We start from the raw sequence: 24,147 nt of genomic DNA, 5'->3' as shown, positions 1-24,147 counted from the left end.
ACGCGATCCTGCCCCCCTCCTCCATTGATCGCCGCCCACCCGCCTCCCTTGGTAAGCTCCCACCCACCAACGAATACTGCGATCAATGGCCTATGCAGAGAGGGCCACAGAGTGGCTCTCTCTGCATCGGACTGCTCAAAACTGTTATTGCAGGATGCCTCAATATCGAGGCATCACTGCAATAACATGAAAGTGGCTGGAAGCGATCAGGATCGCTTCCAGGGCTTTCAAAGACCAACGACGTACGGGGTACGTCCTTGGTCATTAACTGCATTTTTTTGCAGGACGTACCCCATACGTCGTTGGTCGTTAAGGGGTTAATTTACACTACTGTTACACCAGATATGAGTGGTGGCACTGGGCAAGTGGTCACAGTATACGCTGTCAGCCTGGCACACACGCTGGCAGGCAGGCAACTGCAATTAGATTACACTAGCAGACTGATGTTTCACAGTCAAAAAAGTTATTTTTTTTTAAATTTACACTACTGTTACAACAGATATAAGTGGTGGCACTGGGCAAGTGGGCCTGTCACACACGCTGTCAGGCTGGCAACTGCAATTAGATTACACAAGCAGACTGATGTTTCACAGTCAAAAACGTTTTATTTTTTTAAATTTACACTACTGTTACACCAGATATGAGTGGTGGCACCGGGCAAGTGGGCACAGTATACGCTGTGAGCCTGGCACACACGCTGGCAGGCAGGCAACTGCAATTAGATTACACAAGCAGACTGATGTTTCACAGTCAAAAAAGTTTTTTTTTTTTTTTTTAACCCCTTAATGACCACAGCACTTTTCCATTTTCTGTCCGTTTGGGACCAAGGCTATTTTTACATTTCTGCTGTGTTTGTGTTTAGCTGTAATTTTCCTCTTACTCATTTACTGTACCCACACATATTATATACCGTTTTTCTCGCCATTAAATGGACTTTCTAAAGATATCATTATTTTCATCATATCTTATAATTTACTATAAAAAAAATTATAAAATATGAGGAAAAAATTGAAAAAAAACACACTTTTTCTAACTTTGACCCCCAAAATCTGTTACACATCTACAACCACCAAAAAACACCCGTGCTAAATAGTTTCTAAATTTTGTCCTGAGTTTAGAAATACCCAATGTTTACATGTTCTTTGCTTTTTTTGTAAGTTATAGGGTAATAAGTACAAGTAGCACTTTGCTATTTCCAAACCATTATTTTTCAAAATTAGCGCTAGTAACATTAGAACACTAATATCTTTCAGGAATCTCTGAATATCCATTGACATGTATATATTTTTTTTTAGTAGACATCCCAAAGTATTCATCTAGGCCCATTTTGGTATATTTCATGCCACCATTTCACTGCCAAATGCGATTAAATACAAAAAATTGTTCACTTTTTTACTAATTTTTTCACAAACTTTTGGTTTCTCACTGAAATTATTTACAAACAGCTTCTGCAATTATGGCACAAATGGTTGTAAATTCTTCTCTGGGATCCCCTTTGTTCAGAAATAGCAGACATATATGGCTTTGGTGTTGCTTTTTAGTAATTAGAAGGCTGCTAAATGCCACTGCGCACTACACGTGTATTATGGCCAGCAGTGAAGGGGTTAATTATGGAGCATGTAGGGAACTTTTAGGGATAATTTTAGCTTTAGTGTAGTGTAGTAGACAACCCCAAGTATTGATCTAGGCCAATTTTGGTATATTTCATGCCACCATTTCACCGCCAAATGCGATCAAATTAAAAAAAAAATTACATTTTTCACAATTTTAGGTTTCTCACTGAAATTATTTACAAACAGCTTGTGCAATTATGGCACAAATGGTTGTAAATGCTTCTCTGGGATCCCCTTTGTTCAGAAATAGCAGACATATATGGCTTTGGAGTTGCTTTTTGGTAATTAGAAGGCCGCTAAATGCATCTGCGCATCACACGAGTATTATGGCTAGCAGTGAAGGGGTTAATTAGGTAGCTTGTAGGGAGTTTGCAGGGTTAATTTTAGCTTTAGTGTAGAGATCAGCCTCCCACCTGACACATCACACCCCCTGATCCCTCCCAAACAGCTCTCTTCCATCCCCAAACCCACAATTGTCCCCGCCATCTTAAGTACTGGCAGAAAGTCTGCCAGTACTAAAATAAAAGCTATCTTTTATTTATTTTTATTTTTTTTGAGCATATTTACATATGCTGCTATGTAGGATCCCCCCTTAGCCCCCAACCTCCCTGATCCCCCCCCCCCCAAACAGCTCTCTAACCCCCCCCCCCCGCCTTATTGAGCGCCATATTGGGTACTGGCAGCTGTCTGCCAGTACCCAGTTTCAAATTAAAAACGTTTTGGTTTATTTTTATTAAAAAAAAAAAACTATTTTCTGTAGTGTAGCTGCCCCCCCACAACCCCCAACCCCCAACCCTCTCCCAGATTACTAATTTTATTTATTTATCCCACTGAGTCTCTCCCACTGAGTCCTTATATTTGTTCCATAGTGTAGGGTTCCCACCCGCACACGCGCGCACCCACCCTCGTGCACGTGCGCGCGCATGCTCCCGTGCACGCGCACGCATTCTGGCACGCACCCCACACGCGATCCTGCCCCCCTCCTCCATTGATCGCCGCCCACCCGCCTCCCTTGGTAAGCTCCCACCCACCAACGAATACTGCGATCAATGGCCTATGCAGAGAGGGCCACAGAGTGGCTCTCTCTGCATCGGACTGCTCAAAACTGTTATTGCAGGATGCCTCAATATCGAGGCATCACTGCAATAACATGAAAGTGGCTGGAAGCGATCAGGATCGCTTCCAGGGCTTTCAAAGACCAACGACATACGGGGTACGTCCTTGGTCATTAACTGCATTTTTTTGCAGGACGTACCCCATACGTCGTTGGTCGTTAAGGGGTTAATTTACACTACTGTTACACCAGATATGAGTGGTGGCACTGGGCAAGTGGTCACAGTATACGCTGTCAGCCTGGCACACACGCTGGCAGGCAGGCAACTGCAATTAGATTACACTAGCAGACTGATGTTTCACAGTCAAAAAAGTTATTTTTTTTTAAATTTACACTACTGTTACAACAGATATAAGTGGTGGCACTGGGCAAGTGGGCCTGTCACACACGCTGTCAGGCAGGCAACTGCAATTAGATTACACAAGCAGACTGATGTTTCACAGTCAAAAAGGTTTTTTTTTTTTATTTACACTACTGTTACAACAGATATGAGTAAGCCGGGCACACACGCTGGCAGGCAGGCAACTGCAATTAGATTACACTAGCAGACTGATGTTTCACAGTCAAAAAAGTTATTTTTTGTAATTTACACTACTATTACACCAGATATGAGTGGTGGCACTGGGCAAGTGGGCATAGTATACGCTGTGAGCCTGGCACACACGCTGGCAGGCTGGCAACTGCAATTAGATTACACTAGCAGACTGATGTTTCACAGTCCAAAAAGTTTTTTTTTTTTTAAATTTACACTACTGTTACAACAGATATTAGTGGTGGCACTGGGCAAGTGAGCCTGGCATACATACTGGCAGGAAGGCAACTGCAATTAGATTACACTAGCAGACTGATGTTTCACAGTCAAAAAAGTGTATTTTTTTAAATTTACACTACTGTTACAACAGATATGAGTGGTGGCACTGGGCAAGTGGGCACAGTATATGCTGTGAGCCTGGCACACACACTGGCAGGCAGGCAACTGCAATTAGATTACACAAGCAGACTGATGTTTCACAGTCAAAAAAGTTTTTTTTTTTTTAATTTACACTACTGTTACACCAGATATGAATGGTGGCACTGGGCAATTGGGCCTGGCACACACGCTGGCAGGCAGGCAACTGCAATTAGATTACACTAGCAGACTGATGTTTCACAGTCAAAAAAGTGGTTTTTTTTTTAAATTTACACTACTGTTACACCAGATATGAGTGGTGGCACTGGGCAAGTGGGCCTGGCACACACGCTGGCAGGCAGGCAACTGCAATTAGATTACACTAGCAAGAAGAGCAGGATCAACAAGAGGTTGAAAAAGTATGCATTTCTTTAGCACTTCATTCTCCCATTGAGAATTTATATATAGAACACCTTTAGTAGGATGAAGTGGTGATTTGAATTAAAATTTAACCTTTATTGGTTTTATTAAAAAAACAACAGAACACACAACATAAAGAGTTAAAAACACAAAAAGTAAGGGCCCATAGAACGAGTATATTAAATTACTCAGTGCAGTTAACAGTATTATAAATTCAAAAGTGTGATCACTTGGCAGTGTGCTTGATAAAGAGATGGAATATATTGAAATCTCCTAAGAGAAGATAAATAGATACAATTTGAGTAAGTTTTGCTGAGTATAAAACCTAACTCAGCAATCGGTTAGGTACTCAGATGTTTATAAGATAGGTTTTTCTTAAGTCTATTAAATTTGTTCAACTTAAGAAAAATGTGCTCAGATGGATGAGCAATTATTTATAAAAATAAATGTCAGTGAAGTAACCGATTTTTATATTTTTTAGATATCTTTTATCATTGGCTCATGTGCTTAAATTGCCTTGTGCCTACAATCAGTACTTGGTTTATAATTATTGTCTGTTAATACAAAATAATATACCAGTACTGGTTCTCAATCCGTTGGTTGACTTTATTAGCAGTCTGGTATATCTTATCATTGACTCATGTGCTTTGAAAAAGCCGCTATTAGGTCGGCGAAACATGTCAGGGGAGGGTGTTGAACCTCTTTCAACCCCCAATATCTTTTAATCTCGCATCTAGTTTGGGTCGCCTAATACTAGCAATATTGCTACTTCAAATGCACTATATATTAGAACGAGGCATTGATACTCTGTGAGATTGACTGAATTTGTCAAACCTACGCTTTATTTAACTTTAACTTGTGTGAATCTGTGTTATGCTTGAAAAAAACTTTTTCTAGAATTTAACTTAAAATGAGATGTGAATCTGAATGATGCAAGTGTGTGTCTAGTGCCTAAAAAACCTCCGCTTTAATTTCAAAGTGAGGTATTAACAAACCACAGGATCTACTTAATCACAAAACCAGTACTTAAGAGTGCTTTCCAGAGAAAGTATATCTTTAATACATTTTAATACTCTTCAAGTATTCTAGGTTCAACTTATTATGCAGATGATAATCTAATGTAGCGATCAACTGATATTAGCTGCTATTCGAGTAACATAGAAAATACTGGGCATTACATGCATCGGTTACCATAAACATAAAAAACCTAGGCTAACACCCTCAGGGCATATTCAGGCTGCAATCACAATAAGCCTGAGTAAAAACAATCACATTGAACTTTGAATAGTGATACTTTGTAACTACACAACCATATTAGTTACAATACATTATATATTTGTAACAATTTGGTCAGTATTCCCCTATACAAGGTGTTATAATCTTAACTAAGCATAATAAACCTAGTACATACCATATGGATATTTAGTTACATCACTCTCTGAGAGTGACTGACCGCTAAAAAAGCTAATTAATCGATTTATAAAGTACATGCCAACTATCCTGTATGATCAGACAACAACTTATAATTTAAGTACAGATTGCAGACACAAGGCAATCTAAGCACATGAGTCAATGATAAGAGATACCAGACTGCTAATAAAGTCAACCAACGGATTGAGAACCAGTACTGGTATATTATTTTGTATTAACAGACAATAATTATAAACCAAGTACTGATTGTAGGCACAAGGCAATTTAAGCACATGAGCCAATGATAAAAGATATCTAAAAAATATAAAAATCGGTTACTTCATTGACATTTATTTTTATAAATAATTGCTCATCCATCTGAGCACATTTTTCTTAAGTTGAACAAATTTAATAGTCTTAAGAAAAACCTATCTTATAAACATCTGAGTACCTAACCGATTGCTGAGTTAGTTTTTATACTCAACAAAACTTACTCAAATTGTATCTATTTATCTTCTCTTAGGAGATTTCAATATATTCCATCTCTTTATTAAGCACACTGCCAAGTGATCACACTTTTGAATTTATAATACAGTTAACTGCACTGAGTAATTTGATATACTCGTTCTATGGGCCCTTACTTTTTGTGTTTTTAACTCTTTATGTTGTGTGTTCTGTTGTTTTTTTAATAAAACCAATAATGGTTAAATTTTAATTCAAATCACCACTTCATCCTACTAAAGGTGTTCTATACAGGGAGTACAAAATTATTAGGCAAGTTGTATTTTTGAGGATTAATTTTATTATTGAACAACAACCATGTTCTCAATGAACCCAAAAAACTCATTAATATCAAAGCTGAATAGTTTTGGAAGTAGTTTTTAGTTTGTTTTTAGTTATAGCTATTTTAGGGGGATATCTGTGTGTGCAGGTGACTATTACTGTGCATAATTATTAGGCAACTTAACAAAAAACAAATATATACCCATTTCAATTATTTATTTTTACCAGTGAAACCAATATAACATCTCAACATTCACAAATATACATTTCTGACATTCAAAAACAAAACAAAAACAAATCAGTGACCAATATAGCCACCTTTCTTTGCAAGGACACTCAAAAGCCTGCCATCCATGGATTCTGTCAGTGTTTTGATCTGTTCACCATCAACATTGTGTGCAGCAGCAACCACAGCCTCCCAGACACTGTTCAGAGAGGTGTACTGTTTTTCCTCCTTGTAAATCTCACATTTGATGATGGACCACAGGTTCTCAATGGGGTTCAGATCAGGTGAACAAGGAGGCCATGTCATTAGATTTTCTTCTTTTATACCCTTTCTTGCCAGCCACGCTGTGGAGTACTTGGACACGTGTGATGGAGCATTGTCCTGCATGAAAATCATGTTTTTCTCTAAGGATGCAGACTTCTTCCTGTACCACTGCTTGAAGAAGGTGTCTTCCAGAAACTGGCAGTAGGACTGGGAGTTGAGCTTGACTCCATCCTCAACCCGAAAAGGCCCCACAAGCTCATCTTTGATGATACCAGCCCAAACCAGTACTCCACCTCCACCTTGTTGGCGTCTGAGTCGGACTGGAGCTCTCTGCCCTTTACCAATCCAGCCACGGGCCCATCCATCTGGCCCATCAAGACTCACTCTCATTTCATCAGTCCATAAAACCTTAGAAAAATCAGTCTTGAGATATTTCTTGGCCCAGTCTTGACGTTTCAGCTTGTGTGTCTTGTTCAGTGGTGGTCGTCTTTCAGCCTTTCTTACCTTGGCCATGTCTCTGAGTATTGCACACCTTGTGCTTTTGGCACTCCAGTGATGTTGCAGCTCTGAAATATGGCCAAACTGGTGGCAAGTGGCATCTTGGCAGCTGCACGCTTGACTTTTCTCAGTTCATGGGCAGTTATTTTGCGCCTTGGTTTTTCCACACGCTTCTTGCGACCCTGTTGACTATTTTGAATGAAACGCTTGATTGTTCGATGATCACACTTCAGAAGCTTTGCAATTTTAAGAGTGCTGCATCCCTCTGCAAGATATCTCACTATTTTTGACTTTTCTGAGCCTGTCAAGTCCTTCTTTTGACCCATTTTGCCAAAGGAAAGGAAGTTGCCTAATAATTATGCACACCTGATATAGGGTGTTGATGTCATTAGACCACACCCCTTCTCATTACAGAGATGCACATCACCTAATATGCTTAGTTGGTAGTAGGCTTTCGAGCCTATATAGCTTGGAGTAAGACAACATGCATAAAGAGGATGATGTGGTCAAAATACTCATTTGCCTAATAATTCTGCACTCCCTGTATATAAATTCTCAAGGGGAGAATGGAGTGCTAAAGAAATGCATACTTTTTCAACCTCTTGTTGATCCTGCTCTTCTAGTTAATCCATGCATAAGCACTCAAGCTAAGGAAATAAATCCAATTTTGATAAAAGCATCTCCCACATACTAGTGTAGTGCTGTTGCACTCTTTTGTCTTCAGATTACACTAGCAGACTGATGTTTCACAGTCAAAAAAGTTTTTTTTTTTTTAAATTTACACTACTGTTACAACAGATATGAGTGGTGGCACTGGGCAAGTGGGCACAGTATACACTGTGAGCCTGACACACAAGCTGGCAGGCAGGCAACTGCAATTAGATTACACAGGGGAAAAAATATTTTAGCCCTAAAAAGGGCTTTTTGGGGTGCTGTCCTTACAGCAAAGATCAGATGAGTCCTTCAGGACTGTAGTGGACACTGAATACACTAGCCTAGCTATCAATGTCCCTATTAAATCAGCAGCAGCTACACTGTCCCTCCTCTCACTAAGAAAGTAGCTTCCGAATGAATCTAAAATGGCTTCTGTCCAGGAGCTGGGAGGGTCTGCTGCTGATTGGCTGGAATGTGTCTGCAGACTGTGAGATACAGGGTCAAAGTTTACTCAATGATGACGAATAGGGGGCGGATCGCACTGGGCAAGTGGGCCTGGCACACATGCTGGCAGGCAGGCAACTGCAATTAGATTACACTAGCAGACTGATGTTTCACAGTCAAAAAAGTTTTTTTTTTAAATTTACAGTACTGTTACACCAGATATGAATGGTGGCACTGGGCAAGTGGGCCTGGCACACACGCTGGCAGGCAGGCAACTGCAATTAGATTACACTAGCAGACTGATGTTTCACAGTCAAAAAAGTGTGTGTTTTTTTAAATTTACACTACTGTTTGTTACAACAGATATGAGTGGTGGCACTGGGCAAGTGGGCCTGGCACACACGCTGGCAGGCAGGCAACTGCAATTAGATTACACTAGCAGACTGATGTTTCACAGTCAAAAAAGTGTTTTTTTTTTAAAATTTACACTACTCTTACACCAGATATGAGTGGGGGCAATGGGCAAGTGGGCCTGGCACACACGATGGCAGGCAGGCAACTGCAATTAGATTACACTAGCAGACTGATGTTTCACAGTCAAAAAAGTTTTTTTTTTTTAAATTTGCACTACTTTTACAACAGATATGAGTGGTGGCACTGGGCAAGTGGGCACAGTATACACTGTGAGCCTGACACACAAGCTGGCAGGCAGGCAACTGCAATTAGATTACACAGGGGAAAAAAATGATATTTTAGCCCTAAAAAGGGCTTTTTGGGGTGCTGTCCTTACAGCAAAGATCAGATGAGTCCTTCAGGACTGTAGTGGACACTGAATACATTAGCCTAGCTATCAATGTCCCTATTAAATCAGCAACAGCTACACTGTCCCTCCTCTCACTAAGAAAGTAGCTTCCGAATGAATCTAAAATGGCTTCTGTCCAGGAGCTGGGAGGGTCTGCTGCTAATTGGCTGGAATGTGTCTGCAGACTGTGAGATACAGGGTCAAAGTTTACTCAATGATGATGAATAGGGGGCGGATCGCAGTTGCGAATGCGAACAAGCTATGTTTGCCGGGAACTATTGACCGGCGAACAATTCGAGACATCACTAATTGTGATACATAATTTTAGTTATTGGTGAATAAATGGTGCATTCATAGTATTTTTTCAAACAGGATTGGCTCAATATAGGACAAAAAGGTTTATTTCATGTCCAAAAGCATATGTAGCTGCCCCATCGAGCTGCCAAGCAAAACCTGTGAGCGAAATCCAATGCATGCTAACTTTTTATCCCCATAGACTTTAATGCAGCACACTGATATAAAAACCTAACCCATCGATCTTGCGCTAACCTAACTGCATTTGACCAAGCGTGCTCAACCCGACTTGAGTTATAAATACTTAACATTCCATTGTTTTTCAGAAAGAAGAAAATGTTCTTTTTTTTAAATAGATATTTATATATCTGATAATAGTTAATAAAATATATATCTATACCTATATATATATATATATATATATATGAATGTATATAGGTATAGATAAATACAGATATATTTTTATATGTAAAAATACTAAGAACATTTTTCCCCTATCTGAAAAACAGTGGAATGTAAAACATTTACAGTAAATACACAGTAAAACACATTATTATATATTAAAATTGAATAAAAATATTTTTCGGCTAGATTACGAGTTCTGCGTTATGAGCGGTGCGGTACTAACTTGCAAGTTATTCTCACCGCTCACTTACCTACAGCGCTGGTATTACAGGTTTACAAAAACCCGGCGTTATCAGGCAATAAGTGAGCGTAGAGCAAAATTGAGTTCCATACCGCACTCCAATACCAGCGCTGCTGAAAGCTGCGGTAGGCTGGTTTTACGTGCTCGTGCACGATTTTCCCCATTTCAATGGGGAGAGCCGGCTGAAAAAAATATGAAAATTTATAGGAGCGCCTAAAAGGCTAAGGTAAACTCCAGGTTCCTTCTACAATGTCACCTAAATTCTAAGGTGTATGAATAAGTGAGCAATAGTCAAATACATACAATACCATTAAAAAACGTATAGAGACTTCTCTTTATTACCAAACATCAGAATCTTACAAAAATACACTTTAAAACCAACAAACTTAAAATCAATCTAAAACTGAGGTTTACTGAAATCTAGCAATATTCCAACAATATTCCAGATCTAAATCTAATTCTCACTAGAATAAACCAGATATTACCAATAAAGGAGATTAATCCAAAATTATAAAATTTTGTAACTGAAATGTTGTTGGGTGTGTCCAAAAAAAGAGAAAAGGATAACAAGGAGATTGGTGTAAGCTCCAATGGAGATATGTGTGCTTGTATTAATATTAAACTGACCAAGTTATTAGTCTCATTGAAAATACACACATGTGATCTAAAAAATATATATGTTAAAAACCACAGTAAGTGGGAAACACAAATTAGTGAATAAAATCACAATCACAAAACTTGTAGAAAAAACAAACAAACAAAAAAAATATACATATATCAGAAAATACTCAAAAATATATGCTGGCATTGTACAGTGTCAATATGGTGAGTCAAAAAAACATATATAATGTGCACAATAGGATTGGTGTGATATAATGAAGAAAAAAATATAAAATTAAACAAGGTGGAAAAACATAAAACCATAAAAATGCATTATCACCATGATCAAATACCGGTATGATCTGTAAAGGTAAACCAATTGGTTGTGGAAAAATATCAAAAAACGATAAGATAAATAACCAAAGCTAATGAAATTTCTTTGGCTATAATATCTATTGATTAGGTTTAATAACCATAGGATTTTACTCCCATATAAAAACAGTAGTATGTGTACTACAACATATTCAATAATGAAACACAAATCTTATTATAACAAATACAATAAATTCTAAACCAGACAAAGTAAAAATGAGAAATAAATATAAAGCAATGTCCAAAGTCCAGTTTAAAAATAAATCCGGGTGTTGGCCAAATGGTAGTAGATTAAACCAGGTCTTTAATCCAATGATCTCCAAAACTCAGCTTTCTGCACTGAACTTTTAGCTTCCTTCTTTTCCAGGAAGTTGTTTCCTGGAAAAGAAGGAAGCTAAAAGTTCAGTGCAGAAAGCTGAGTTTTGGAGATCATTGGATTAAAGACCTGGTTTAATCTACTACCATTTGGCCAACACCCGGATTTATTTTTAAACTGGACTATCCGGGCGAAGTCATCTTCCAAGCCGGGTCTTGAATCTTCCTTCCGCCGACGCGGAACCACCTTCTTCACCGACGGACTACGACGAATGACGGCTCCTTTAAGGGACGTCATCCAAGATGGCATCCCCTCAATTCCGATTGGCTGATAGGATTCTATCAGCCAATCGGAATTAAGGTAGGAAAAATCTGATTGGCTGATGGAATCAGCCAATCAGATTGAGTTTGCATTCTATTGGCTGTTAAGATCAGCCAATAGAATGCGAGCTCAATCTGATTGGCTGATTGGATCAGCCAATCGGATTGAACTTGAATCTGATTGGCTGATTCCATCAGCCAATCAGATTTTCCTACCTTAATTCCGATTGGCTGATAGAATCCTATCAGCCAATCGGAATTGAGGGGACGCCATCTTGGATGACGTCCCTTAAAGGAGCCGTCATTCGTCGTAGTCCGTCGGTGAAGAAGGTGGTTCCGCGTCGGCGGAAGGAAGATTCAAGACCCGGCTTGGAAGATGACTTCGCCCGGATAGAAGACCTCTTCAGCGCCTCTTTGAAGATGACATCGGACGGATCGAAGACTTTTCTTCAGCGCCGCCTGATGACTTCATCGGATGGAAGATTTCTTCAGCGCCGCTTGGAGGATTAACTTCTTCCGCTCCGGATGTCCTCTTCAGTTCCATCGGTGGCTCGGCTGAGTGAAGACGACTCAAGGTAGGATGATCTTCAGGGGATTAGTGTTAGGTTTTTGTAAGGGGGGTTTGGGTTAGATTAGGGGTATGTGGGTGGTGGGTTTTAATGTTGGGGGGGGTTGTATTTTTCTTTTACAAGCAAAAGAGCTGTTTTCTTTGGGGCATGCCCCCACAAATGGCCCTTTTAAGGGCTGGTAAGGTAAAAGAGCTTTGAAATTTATTTAATTTAGAATAGGGTAGAGCATTTTTTTATTTTGGGGGGGTTTGTTATTTTATTAGGGGGCTTAGATTAGGTGTAAGTAGCTTAAAATTGTTGTAATATTTGTAACATGTTTGTAACTTATTTTTTTATTTTTTGTAACTTAGCTTTTTTTATTTTTTGTACTTTAGTTAGTTTATGTAATTGTATTTAATTGTAGTTATTTGTAGTTAATTATTTAATGATAGTGTAGTATTAGGTTTAATTGTAACTTAAGTTAGGATTTATTTTACAGGTAATTTTGTATTTCTTTTAGCTATGTAGTTATTAAATAGTTAATAACTATTTAATAACTATTCTAACTAGCTAAAATAAATACAAAGTTACCTGTAAAATAAATATAAATCCTAAGATAGCTATAATATAATTATTAATTACATTGTAGCTATCTTAGGGTTTATTTTACAGGTAAGTATTTATTTTTAAATAGGAATAATTTATTAAAGTATAGTGTAGTGTTAGGTGTAATTGTAACTTAGGTTAGGATTTATTTCACAGGTACATTTCTCTTTATTTTAGCTAGGTAAGCTATTAAATAGTTAATAACTATTTAATAGTTATTGTACATGGTTAAAATAAATTGAAAGGTACCTGTAAAATAAATATAAATCCTAAGATAGCTAGAATATAATTATTATTTATATTTTAGCTATATTAGGGTTTATTTTAAAGGTAAGTATTTAGTTTTAAATAGGATTCATTTACTTAATAAGAGTTAATTTATTTAGATTTATTTAATTAATATTTAAGTTAGGGGGGCGTTAGGGTTAGGGTTAGACTTAGGTTTAGGGGTTAATAATTTTATTACAGTGGCGGCGGCGTAGTGGGGGGCAGGATAGGGGTTAATAAATTTACTATAGGTGGCGACGGTGTAGGGGGGGCAGATTAGGGGTTAATAAATTTATTATAGGTGGCAACGGTGTAGGGGGGACAGGATAGGGGTTAATAGGTTTAATATAGGTTGCGGCGGGTTCATGGAGCGGCGGTTTAGGGGTTAAACTATTTATTTAGTTGCGGAGAGGTGCGGGATCAGCATGATAGGGGTTAATAATTTTATTATAGAGGGCGACGGTATAGGGGGGGCAGGATAGGGGTTACTAGGTATACTGTAGGTGGTAGCGGTGTCCGGGAGCGGCGGTTTAGGGGTTAATACATTTATAAGACTTGCGGCAGGGTCTAGGAGCGGCGGTTTAGGGGTTAGTAACTTTATTTAGTTGCGGGAGGCTCCGGGGGCGCCGGTATAGGGGGTAGAACAGTGCAGTTTAGTGTGAGTGCTTAGTGACAGGCTAGCAATAAAGCTGGGAAAAAGCCGAAGGGCAGCGAGATCGGATGAGTGATAACTGTCACAGTCCGCTGCTCATCGCCCCGTGGCTTTTTGACAGCTTTATTTGATAACTTAGGTGTATTTTTTCAGGTCCGCGGCGGCGAAGGTAGGCGAGCTTAGGCGGGCGTATTGGGCCGGCGAAGCAAGAAAAGTAGACGACTTGATAACTACCCCCCTATATATGTTTTTTTGACTCACCATATTGACACTGTACACTGCCAGCATATATTTTTGAGTATTTTCTGATATATATATATATATATATTTTTTGTTTGTTTGTTTTTTCTACAAGTTTTGTGATTGTGATTTTATTCACTAATTTGTGTTTCCCACTTACTGTGGTTTTTTACATATATATTTTTTAGATCACATGTGTGTATTTTCAATGAGACTAATAACTTGGTCAGTTTAATATTAATACAAGCACACATATCACCATTGGAGCTTACACCAATCTCCTTGTTATCCTTTTCTCTTTTTTTTGGACACACCCAACAACATTTCAGTTACAGAATTTTATAATTTTGGATTAATCTCCATTATTGGTAATATCTGGTTTATTCTAATGAGAATTAGATTTAGATCTGGAATATTGTTGGAATATTGCTAGATTTCAGTAAACCTCAGTTTTAGATTGATTTTAAGTTTGTTGATTTTTAAGTGTATTTTTGTAAGATTCTGATGTTTGGTAATAAAGAGAAGTCTCTATACGTTTTTTAATGGTATTGTATGTATTTGACTATTGCTCACTTATTCATACACCTTAGAATTTAGGTGACATTGTAGAAGGAACCTGGAGTTTACCTTAGCCTTTTAGGCACTCCTATAAATTTTCATATTTATCTAATCTTTAGGACCTGATTAGGGGGTCCTTTATAGTGTAGCAAGTAAACAATTCTAGGCGCTAGTTCTATTGTACACTACTTCGGCTGAAAAAAAGCCTAACACCTGCAAAAAAGCAGCGTGAAGCTCCGTAACGCAGCCCCATTGATTCCTATGGGGAAACAAAATTTATGTTTACACCTAACACTCTAACATGAACCCCGAGTCTAAAAACCCCTAATCTTACACTTATTAACCACTAATCTGCTGCCCCCGACATCGCCGACACCTACATTATACGTATTAACCCCTAATCTGCCACCCCAGACATCGGCAACACCTACATTATAATTATTAACCCCTAATCTGCCGCCCCTGACATCGCTGACACCTACATTATACTTATTAACCCCTATTCTGCTGCCCCCAACATCGCCGACACCTAAATAATGTTATTAACCCCTAATCTCCCGCCCCCAATGTCGCTGAAACCTACCTACACTTCTTAACCCCTAGTCTGCCGCCCCCAACGTCGCCGCCACTATACTAAATTTATTAACCCCTAAACCTAACCCTAAGTCTAACCCTAACTCTAACACCGACTAACTTTAATGTAATTAAAATAAATCTAAATAAAACCTACTATTAATAACTAAATAATACCTATTTAAAACTAAATACTTACCTGTAAAATAAACCCTAGGCTAGCTACAATATAACTAATAGTTACATTGTAGCTAGCCTAGGTTTTATTTTTATTTCACAGGCAAGTTTGTATTTATTTTAACTAGGTAGAATAGTTACTGGTTATTAACTATTTACTAACTACCTAGCTAAAATAAATACAAACTTACCTGTAAAATAAAACCAAACCTGTGTTACATTAACACCTAACCTTACACTACAATTAAATCAATTACATAAATTACAAATAAATCAATTCCAGCGGGCGGCCAAAAGCAGCGTTAGGACCTCTTAACGCTGCTTTTGACGGCTAACGCAAAACTCTAAATCTAGGTGATAGTTAAGAGACAGAAGGGAGAGATAATAATTATTAAAAGAAAATCTCCAGGTCTTCTATGGCCTTCCATGACTGTCAGCTCTCTTTCTCCACTCTCTCACTTACACAACTTCCTATTTCTATCCAGCTGTTGTCTTACCCAGAACCACCAAGTTGATGTTGCTAACTGCTATGCACTTATTTTTGTTAAGCTATTGCTGAATGTAGCATTATTTAACTTGTTATGGTATAAAATAAAAAATATTAAAAATGACTGCACAATAATGTGCATCACAATGGTTAAACATATGCAAAGGGGGCAGAGTAGTGGGGTGTGGTGTTGGCAGGTAGTGGGTAGGATCAGAAGTGGCAAGTAACATTTTGGCCTGGCTAGTAGCTTACAACCTGAAATTTTGAGCCATATATATATATATATATATATATATATATATATATATATATATATATATATATATATATATATATATATATACTGTATATGTGTGTGTGTCTAAATGTATGAAAATGTATATACATATATAAATGCATAAATACTTATGTATACATATAAATAATAGACATGTGCAGCTTCGAAAAATTCGGTTCGGATCGATTCAAATTTCGGTTCGGACCGATTCGAATTCGGAAGAAATCAAATGAATTCATTTCGGATTCATTCGGATTCTTTCGGATTCGTGAAAAATTTGGTTAGATTCGGTTTGATTCGGTTCAAATCGATTCGGAATTTCGGTAAGTGTTAAGTGGGATGTGCTGTGTATTACACTAGTATACTGTACAATACTAGTGTAATACACGGCCATCCGAATCCATCCGAATCTACCAAATAAATTCGAATTGATTCGGATTTATTCGGTAGATTCGGCACTACCGCAATTCGGAAATTCGAATCGAACCGAATCTCCGAATTCGACAAATTTGTCCGAATTTCGATTCGGACCGAATCAAATCGCACATGTCTAATAAATAATATAGGCATTTTCCTTTAAAACACCTTGTGATATACCATACACCTTTTAACCCTTATAATATATTTTATTAATATTTTATTAGATAGTGTACTTTTGAGTTTAACACTTTATTTTCATGTATTTATGTTGTGTTTAGTGCAACTTTTATTTTAGCCCTTACCCTTTACGTGAGGTCTTCAGTCTCGATAGCCTGAAGAGTGCAAATTTAGATTGCGTTTGATGGTACGCATTTCCTTTCAAATTGTATTTTGCGTGCAAGTTAGTGCAATTGCAATATTGCAATATCACACCCGCGCTAATGTTGTAATCTAGTTTTATTGTTTTCTGGTTTATATACTGCTTGCTAGTATTTTTATAATGCATTGGAACCATCTGATTGTGCATATGATCTTCCTTTACAGTGAAAGAACACTTTGTATAACATTGCTAAGAGTAAAACATTTAATCTAGCAGAATGGCATTCCTGATTAATACTTTGTACATTTTGTATTGCAGATGTGGCTGATATGGAGAAAACATTTTTGTCTCTAAGCAACACGGACCTCACTCCTGTGACAAACTGCATGGTGCACGCTCTGACTGCAGTTAATCCTTACACGCGTTACTCAGCGGGATGGGATGCCAAACTTTTTTTTATTCCTATTTCCTATGTCCCCACTTTCCTGGCAGATTACCTGATGACCCGAACAGCTCCAAGACCAGCTAATGTAGCTCACTAACAACGTAATCAGTTCTGGTTATTAGCTGTGCTATAAGAAATGTCTCTGTTCTATGGAAATATAATACAGTTCATGTAATTAGTTTTTTGTTTTAATGTACTTCATCATTTTTGTTTACTTGATAAACCTGTACAAAAGCCCCTTCTCAGAAGGAATTTGGGGATATTAAAAGCACCTTTTCCATGTTGCAGTGCTCCTTCTAAGGCCAGTTTTGTGAGCAGCCCAGCAGACTGCAAGGTGCTGTCAGTTTCTGTGTTTTGTTTTTACTTAAGGGTAATTACAAAGGCCTGTGACACCTTTGGTGTTGGTTTTCAGTATGTTTGAAAGCATGCATTGTGTAGCTGTTTGGTTAGGGACCCAGGTGGGGGGAAACCTTGACGTGGTCCAAGACTTAAACCATTTGGCGCCAAATGCAACTGATTTACCCATTTTTATTTTTAAATATTACTGTGTGCTTGCTAGTGAGTGCGTTTTGTGTGTGTGTGTATATATATATATATATATATAGCTGTATATATATACATATATAGGGGTCAATTTATGGAGTACCACTCCTCTTCAGTTCCACCTAAAGTGGAAGTTAAGAAGCTGCGGTCCCAAGACCGCTGCTCCTTAATGCGTCCACCACCTCAGAGGTGGCGGGCAACAATCAGCCCAATCGAATACGATCGGGTTGATTGACACCCCCTGCTAGCGGCCGATTGGCCGCAAATCTGCGGGGGGCGGTGTTGCACCAGCAGTTAACAAGAACTGCTGGTGCAATGATAAATGCCGACAGCATATACCTTCAGCATTTATCGATGTGCGGCGGACATGATTCGCTATAGCGGATCATGTCTGTCCGCACCATGATAAATTTACCCCATACAGTCATGGCCAAAAGTATTGGCACCCCTGCATTTCTGTCAGATAATGCACCACTTCACCCAGAAAATTCTTTCAATTACAAATGTTTTTGTTTGTATTAGTATGACACAAAAAAGTGGAGAAAAAAAAGCCAAATCTGACACATTCAACGCAAAAATCCAAAAATGGACTAGACAAAATTAAATAATATTTGGTAGCACACCCCTTGGAAAAACTAACTGAAATCAATTGCTTCCTGTAACCATCAATGAGTTTCTTACACCTCTCTACTGGAATTTTGGAACCACTCTTCTTTTGCCAACTGCTCCAGAATTCTTAGGTAGGCTAAAGATTTCGTAATGCCATGCACACAGTCAAGACATCCAGTGCCTGATGCAGCAAAGCAACCCCAAAACATCAGTGAACCCCAACCATGTTTGACTGTAGGGACTGTATTCTTTTCTTTAAAAGCCTAATTTCTTTTTCTGAAAACAATAGAATTATGGGCTTTACCAAAAAGCTGTAATTTTGTTTAGTCTGTCCACATCACATTCTCCCAAAAGGATTTTGGCTTCCTCAGGTAAGTTTTGGCAAACTCCAATCTGGCTTTTCTATGTTTCTATGTCAGCAGTGGGGTCCTCCTGGGTCTCCTACCATTCGTCCCTTTTCATTCAGATGGTGACGTATAGTGTGAGCTGACCCTGTTGTACCCTGTGCCTGAAGGTCAGCTTGAATTTGTCTGGAAGTTGATCACAGTTCTTAATCCACCATTTGAACAATCTTTTGTTGCAATCTTTGATCAATTTTTCTCTTCTGTCCACGTCCAAGTAGATTAGCTACAGTGCCATGGGCTGTAAACTTCTTGACAATGTTGCCCACAGTGGACACAGGAACATTAAGATCTCTGGAGAAGGACTTGTAACCTTGAGATTGTCCATGCTTTTCCACAATTTTTGTTCTCAAATCCTCAGAGAAATCTTTGCTGTTCTTTCTCTACTCCATGCTCAGTGTGGCACGCAGAGACACACAACAGAAAGGTTATGTACATTTTTCACCATTTTAACTGGTTGCCAGTGTGATTTCTATATTGTCAGCACCTGTTAATTGATATAGGTGAGTTTAATTACAAATTACAGGAGCATTACAAACTTGGAATGCAAATATTTCTTACAATTTTGAGAAGGTACCAATAATTTTGTCCAGTCCATTTTTGGAGTTTTTCCTGGAATGTGTCAGATTTGGCTTTTTTTTCCTCCACTTTTTTGTGTCATAACAATACAAACAAAATAAATGAACATGATAATGCCTAAACATTTGTAATTACAACAATTTTCTGGGCTAAGTGGTGTATTATCTGACAGAAATGCAAGGGTGCCAATATTTTTGGCCATGACTGTATGTGCTGTGGACAGAGATCATAGCACACAGTAAAATGCACCCAGAAATGGTTTAAGACAAAGCACTGGAGAGTACTGAACTGGCCAACAATGAGTCCAGATCTCATTAGAATAGAGCACCTGTGAAGAGATCTAAAAACAGCAGTTGGGAAAAGGAACACTTTCAATCCGAGAGACCTTGAGCAGTTGGCAAAAGATGAGTGGTCAAAATTCCAGTAGAGAGGTGTAACAAACTCATTGATGGTACATAAAGCAATTGATTTCAGTTATTTTTTCCAAGGGGTGTGCTACCAAATAATACATTGAGGGTGCCAATAATTTTGTTCTGTCCATTTTTTGAGTTTTGCGTGGAATGTGTCAGATTTGGCTTTTTTTTCTCCACTTTTTGTTTCATACAAATACAAACAAAAGAAATAAACATGACAATGCCTAAAAATGTGTAATTGCAAACATTTTCTGGGCGAAGTGGTGCATTATCTGATACGTGTACCAATATTTACTTTATAAAGTAAATATTGGATTTTTGATTGATATTGCTGTCCACAGTCCAGTGAGTGCTTTTTATTTTTCAGTATATATATATATATATATATATATATATATATATATATATATATATATATATACAGTATATATATATATATATATATATATATATATATATATATATATATATATATATAAAAATAACATTTTCTGACAGTTCCTCAGTTGGTCACTGTGACTTTTCCCCAGTCACATGCATGGACTTTGTGTGACAGAGCACCCTCTATTGGTTGAAGGTTAATCACCAACATGTGTACTGGGGAAAAATAACTCATTTGCATATATTTTGCATAGGATGACAATATTTGTTGCGAGTTCCATTGTTTATGCCATCCCTTGAATCCCCCTCCATTTGTTAGAGCTATATTTCTTTTATATAGGTGGCGAGAGTCCACAAGCTTGTTACTGATGGGAAATGCATTCCTACCAGGAGGGGGCAAAGTTTCCCAAACCTCAAATGCCTATAAATATACCTCCCACCTCACTCATACCTCAATTTTACAAACTTTGCCTCCTTAGAAGGTGGTGAAGCATGATGTGCTTGATTCTCCAGTGAAAGGCGCTTCTAAGCATTTTGAAGTTCAGTTCCTCACTAATTACAGTGTTTTTGTCTGCGGGATGTGAAAGTAGTATTGCCTGATGATACCATGTTTTTGCTTATGGGAAATCTATTCTTGGGCTCTCTGTAAATTCAGTTGCAGGGATTCATCTGTTGCCTCCCTTTACAGATCGACACTATACTCCTCTACCATTACCTCTGCTGATATGTTTCAGTACTGGTTTGGCTGCCTGTGGATGGGTGTCTTATGATAAGTATATATCATTTATAAGACACTCTCAGCTATGGAAAGAACTGTATTTAGTTTATTTATTAATGTATATTGTATATGTTAGCCATGAGACAGGTATGTTTTATTTCCTTTCAACAGTTTATATAGCATCAGAATGGAAATTGTGTTTATTGGGGAATTTGCTGTGGTGATGTAGCTAAGTGGCTAACTCTAAAATTTGAATCCCTGTGTGGGTCATGGGTTTTTTCATGTTGCAACAAGCGGTATGTAGATTTATTTATTTATTTTAAAATACCTTTGGGCTCCGGTTATCTTCGCAATCATGGAGGTTACTTTTTTAAATTTCGCAGGCAAAATTGCACTTGCGATGACGAAAATTACGTCATCAATTTTGTACCGTTTTTTTGGTGCTAAAATTTTTATGCCTTTTATATAATTTAAATAGCCACTAGTACTTTTCTCTGTGCTCTCATTCTATGATAGAGAGCTATACCACTTGCTTTTATATTTTTTGATAGTTATTTTAAACGTTTTTTAATCATAAGCACTGTTTCCCATTCCTGAAAACCGCTATATTTGAGGAGATTTGATATTTTGCTATTTAATGTTATTTTTCTTTTTTTACATTTTGTAATGTCTCAAACTAACCCTGCCTCTTATGTTACCATATGAACAAAGCTGCCTGAACACAATTCTACCAAAGCTAAGTGTTTTTTTGTAAACAAGCTGATCTTATTTCTTTAGCTCAAAAATGTGGCACCTGTTTTGAAAATTGATTACATGCTGATAATGTTTCTATGAGTACAAATACATCCACTGCTATTCCATCTCAATCTAATGCAATGGGTATTCCTGCAGATATGAAAGACTTTATTGCTGCAGCCATAGAGAAGGCTATGACTGCTATACCACTTTTAAATAAACGTAAAAGGGCTTTACACACTTTTCATAAAGCTAGTGAATTTTGTACTGCCCAACAGCATACTGACATATCTTCTACTGATGGGGGTTCCTCTGATTCAGAGGATCCTACATCAGAGACAGAAATTGACAAATCTTCTTTTTTGTTTAAAATTTAGCATATTCACTCTCTTTTAAAGGAAGTATTATATACTTTGGGTATTGAGGAGGCTAAACCTCCTGATGATAAATCTAGTAGTCGTTTAAATTCTGTATTAAAGACTACTGTTATTACTCCTGAAGTTTTTCCTATTCCAGACGCTATCTCTAATGTGATTGCTAAAGAATGGTCTAAACCTGGTACTTCTTTTAACCCTTCTCCAAGGTTTAAAAAAAAAAAAATGGTATAGTTTACCTGTGGCTAATCTAGAGCTTTGTGAAACAGTCCCTAAGTTGATGGGGCTATTTCAAATCTTGCCAAATGTACTACTATTCCTATGGAAGATAGTAGTTCTTTTAAGGATTCTTTAGATAGGAAGCTTGAATCTTATCTAAGAAGGGCATATTTACATACTGGCTACATTCTTAGACCAGTGATATCTATGGCTGATGTTGCTGCTGCTTCTTCTCTTTAGTTGGACAGTTTAGCACAGAAGTTGTCTTCAGATCCTGAATTAATTAACATTATTCTTTTACTTCAACATGCAAATCATTTGATTTGTGATGCTATATTTGAAGTTATGAAGATCAATGTCAAATCTATGGCCTAGATTTAGAGTTGGGCGGTAGCCGTCAAAACCAGCGTTAGAGGCTCCTAACGCTGGTTTTTACCGCCCTCTGGTATTTGGAGCCAGTCATTAAAGGGTCTAACGCTCACTTTCCAGCCGCGACTTTTCCATACCGCAGATCCCCTTACGTCAATTGCGTATCCTATCTTTTCAATGGGATCTTTCTAACGCCGGTATTTAGAGTCGTGGCTGAAGTGAGCGTTAGAAATCTAATGACAAAACTCCAGCCGCAGAAATAAACCAGTAGTTAAGAGCTTTCTGGGCTAACGCCGGTTTATAAAGCTATTAACTACTGTGCTCTAAAGTACACTAACACCCATAAACTACCTATGTACCCCTAAACCGAGGTCCCCCCACATCGCCGCCACTCTATTAAATTTTTTTAACCCCTAATCTGCCGACCGCACACCGCTGCCACCTACATTATAGCTATGTACCCCTAATCTGCTGCACCTAACACCGCTGACCCCTATATTATATTTATTAACCCCTAATCTGCCCCCCTCAACGTCGCCTCCACCTGCCTACACTTATTAACTCCTAATCTGCCGAGCGGACCGCACCGCTACTATAATAAAGTTATTAACCCCTAATCCGCCTCACTCCCGCCTCAATAACCCTATAATAAATAGTATTAACCCCTAATCTGCCCTCCCTAACATCGCCGACACCTAACTTCAATTACTAACCCCTAATCTGCCGACCGAATCTCGCCGCTACTGTAATAAATGGATTAACCCCTAAAGCTAAGTCTAACCCTAACACTAACACCCCCCTAAGTTAAATATAATTTAAATCTAACGAAATAAATTAACTCTTATTAAATAAATTATTCCTATTTAAAGCTAAATACTTACCTGTAAAATAAACCCTAATATAGCTACAATATAAATTATAATTATATTATAGCTATTTTAGGATTAATATTTATTGCACAGGTAACTTTGTATTTATTTTAACCAGGTACAATAGCTATTAAATAGTTAAGAACTATTTAATAGCTAAAATAGTTAAAATAATTACAAAATTACCTGTAAAATAAATCCTAACCTAAGTTACAATTAAACCTAACACTACACTATCAATAAATTAATTAAATAAAATACCTAAAATTATCTACAATTAAATCTAACACTACACTATCAATAAATTAATTAAATAAAATACCTACAATTATCTACAATTAAACCTAACACTACACTATCAATAAATTAATTAAATACAATACCTACAAATAAATACAATGAAATAAACTAACTAAAGTACAAAAAATAAAAAAGAACTAAGTTACAAAAAATAAAAAAATATTTACAAACATTAGAAAAATATTACAACAATTTTAAACTAATTACACCTACTCTAAGCCCCCTAATAAAATAACAAAGCCCCCCAAAATAAAAAAAATGCCCTACCCTATTCTAAATTAAAAAAGTTCAAAGCTCTTTTACCTTACCAGCCCTGAACAGGGCCCTTTGCGGGGCATGCCCCAAAGAATGCAGCTCTTTTGCCTGTAAAAAAAAACACATACAATACCCCCCCCCAACATTA

The 24,147-nt window shown here is 37.6% G+C and overlaps 1 protein-coding gene across 1 annotated transcript in view; it reads left to right on the top strand.

Annotated features, from left to right (window-relative positions):
• The window catches only part of LOC128654307 (retinol dehydrogenase 7), a 138,465-nt gene extending 120,947 nt beyond the window's left edge, over positions 1–17,518 (top strand). Inside the window, exon 6 of the mRNA XM_053708169.1 lies at positions 17,108–17,518. Coding sequence (XP_053564144.1) covers positions 17,108–17,331 — 224 coding nt within the window. The 3' untranslated portion in view covers positions 17,332–17,518. The remainder of the gene's footprint in view (positions 1–17,107) is intronic.
• Positions 17,519–24,147: the final 6,629 nt, after the last annotated feature.

This window comes from Bombina bombina, chromosome 3 (assembly GCF_027579735.1).
Source record: "Bombina bombina isolate aBomBom1 chromosome 3, aBomBom1.pri, whole genome shotgun sequence".
In the NCBI taxonomy this organism is placed as follows: Eukaryota; Metazoa; Chordata; class Amphibia; order Anura; family Bombinatoridae; genus Bombina; species Bombina bombina.
Note: the sequence above shows the minus strand (reverse complement) of the source record. Positions and strands in the feature narration are given on the sequence as shown.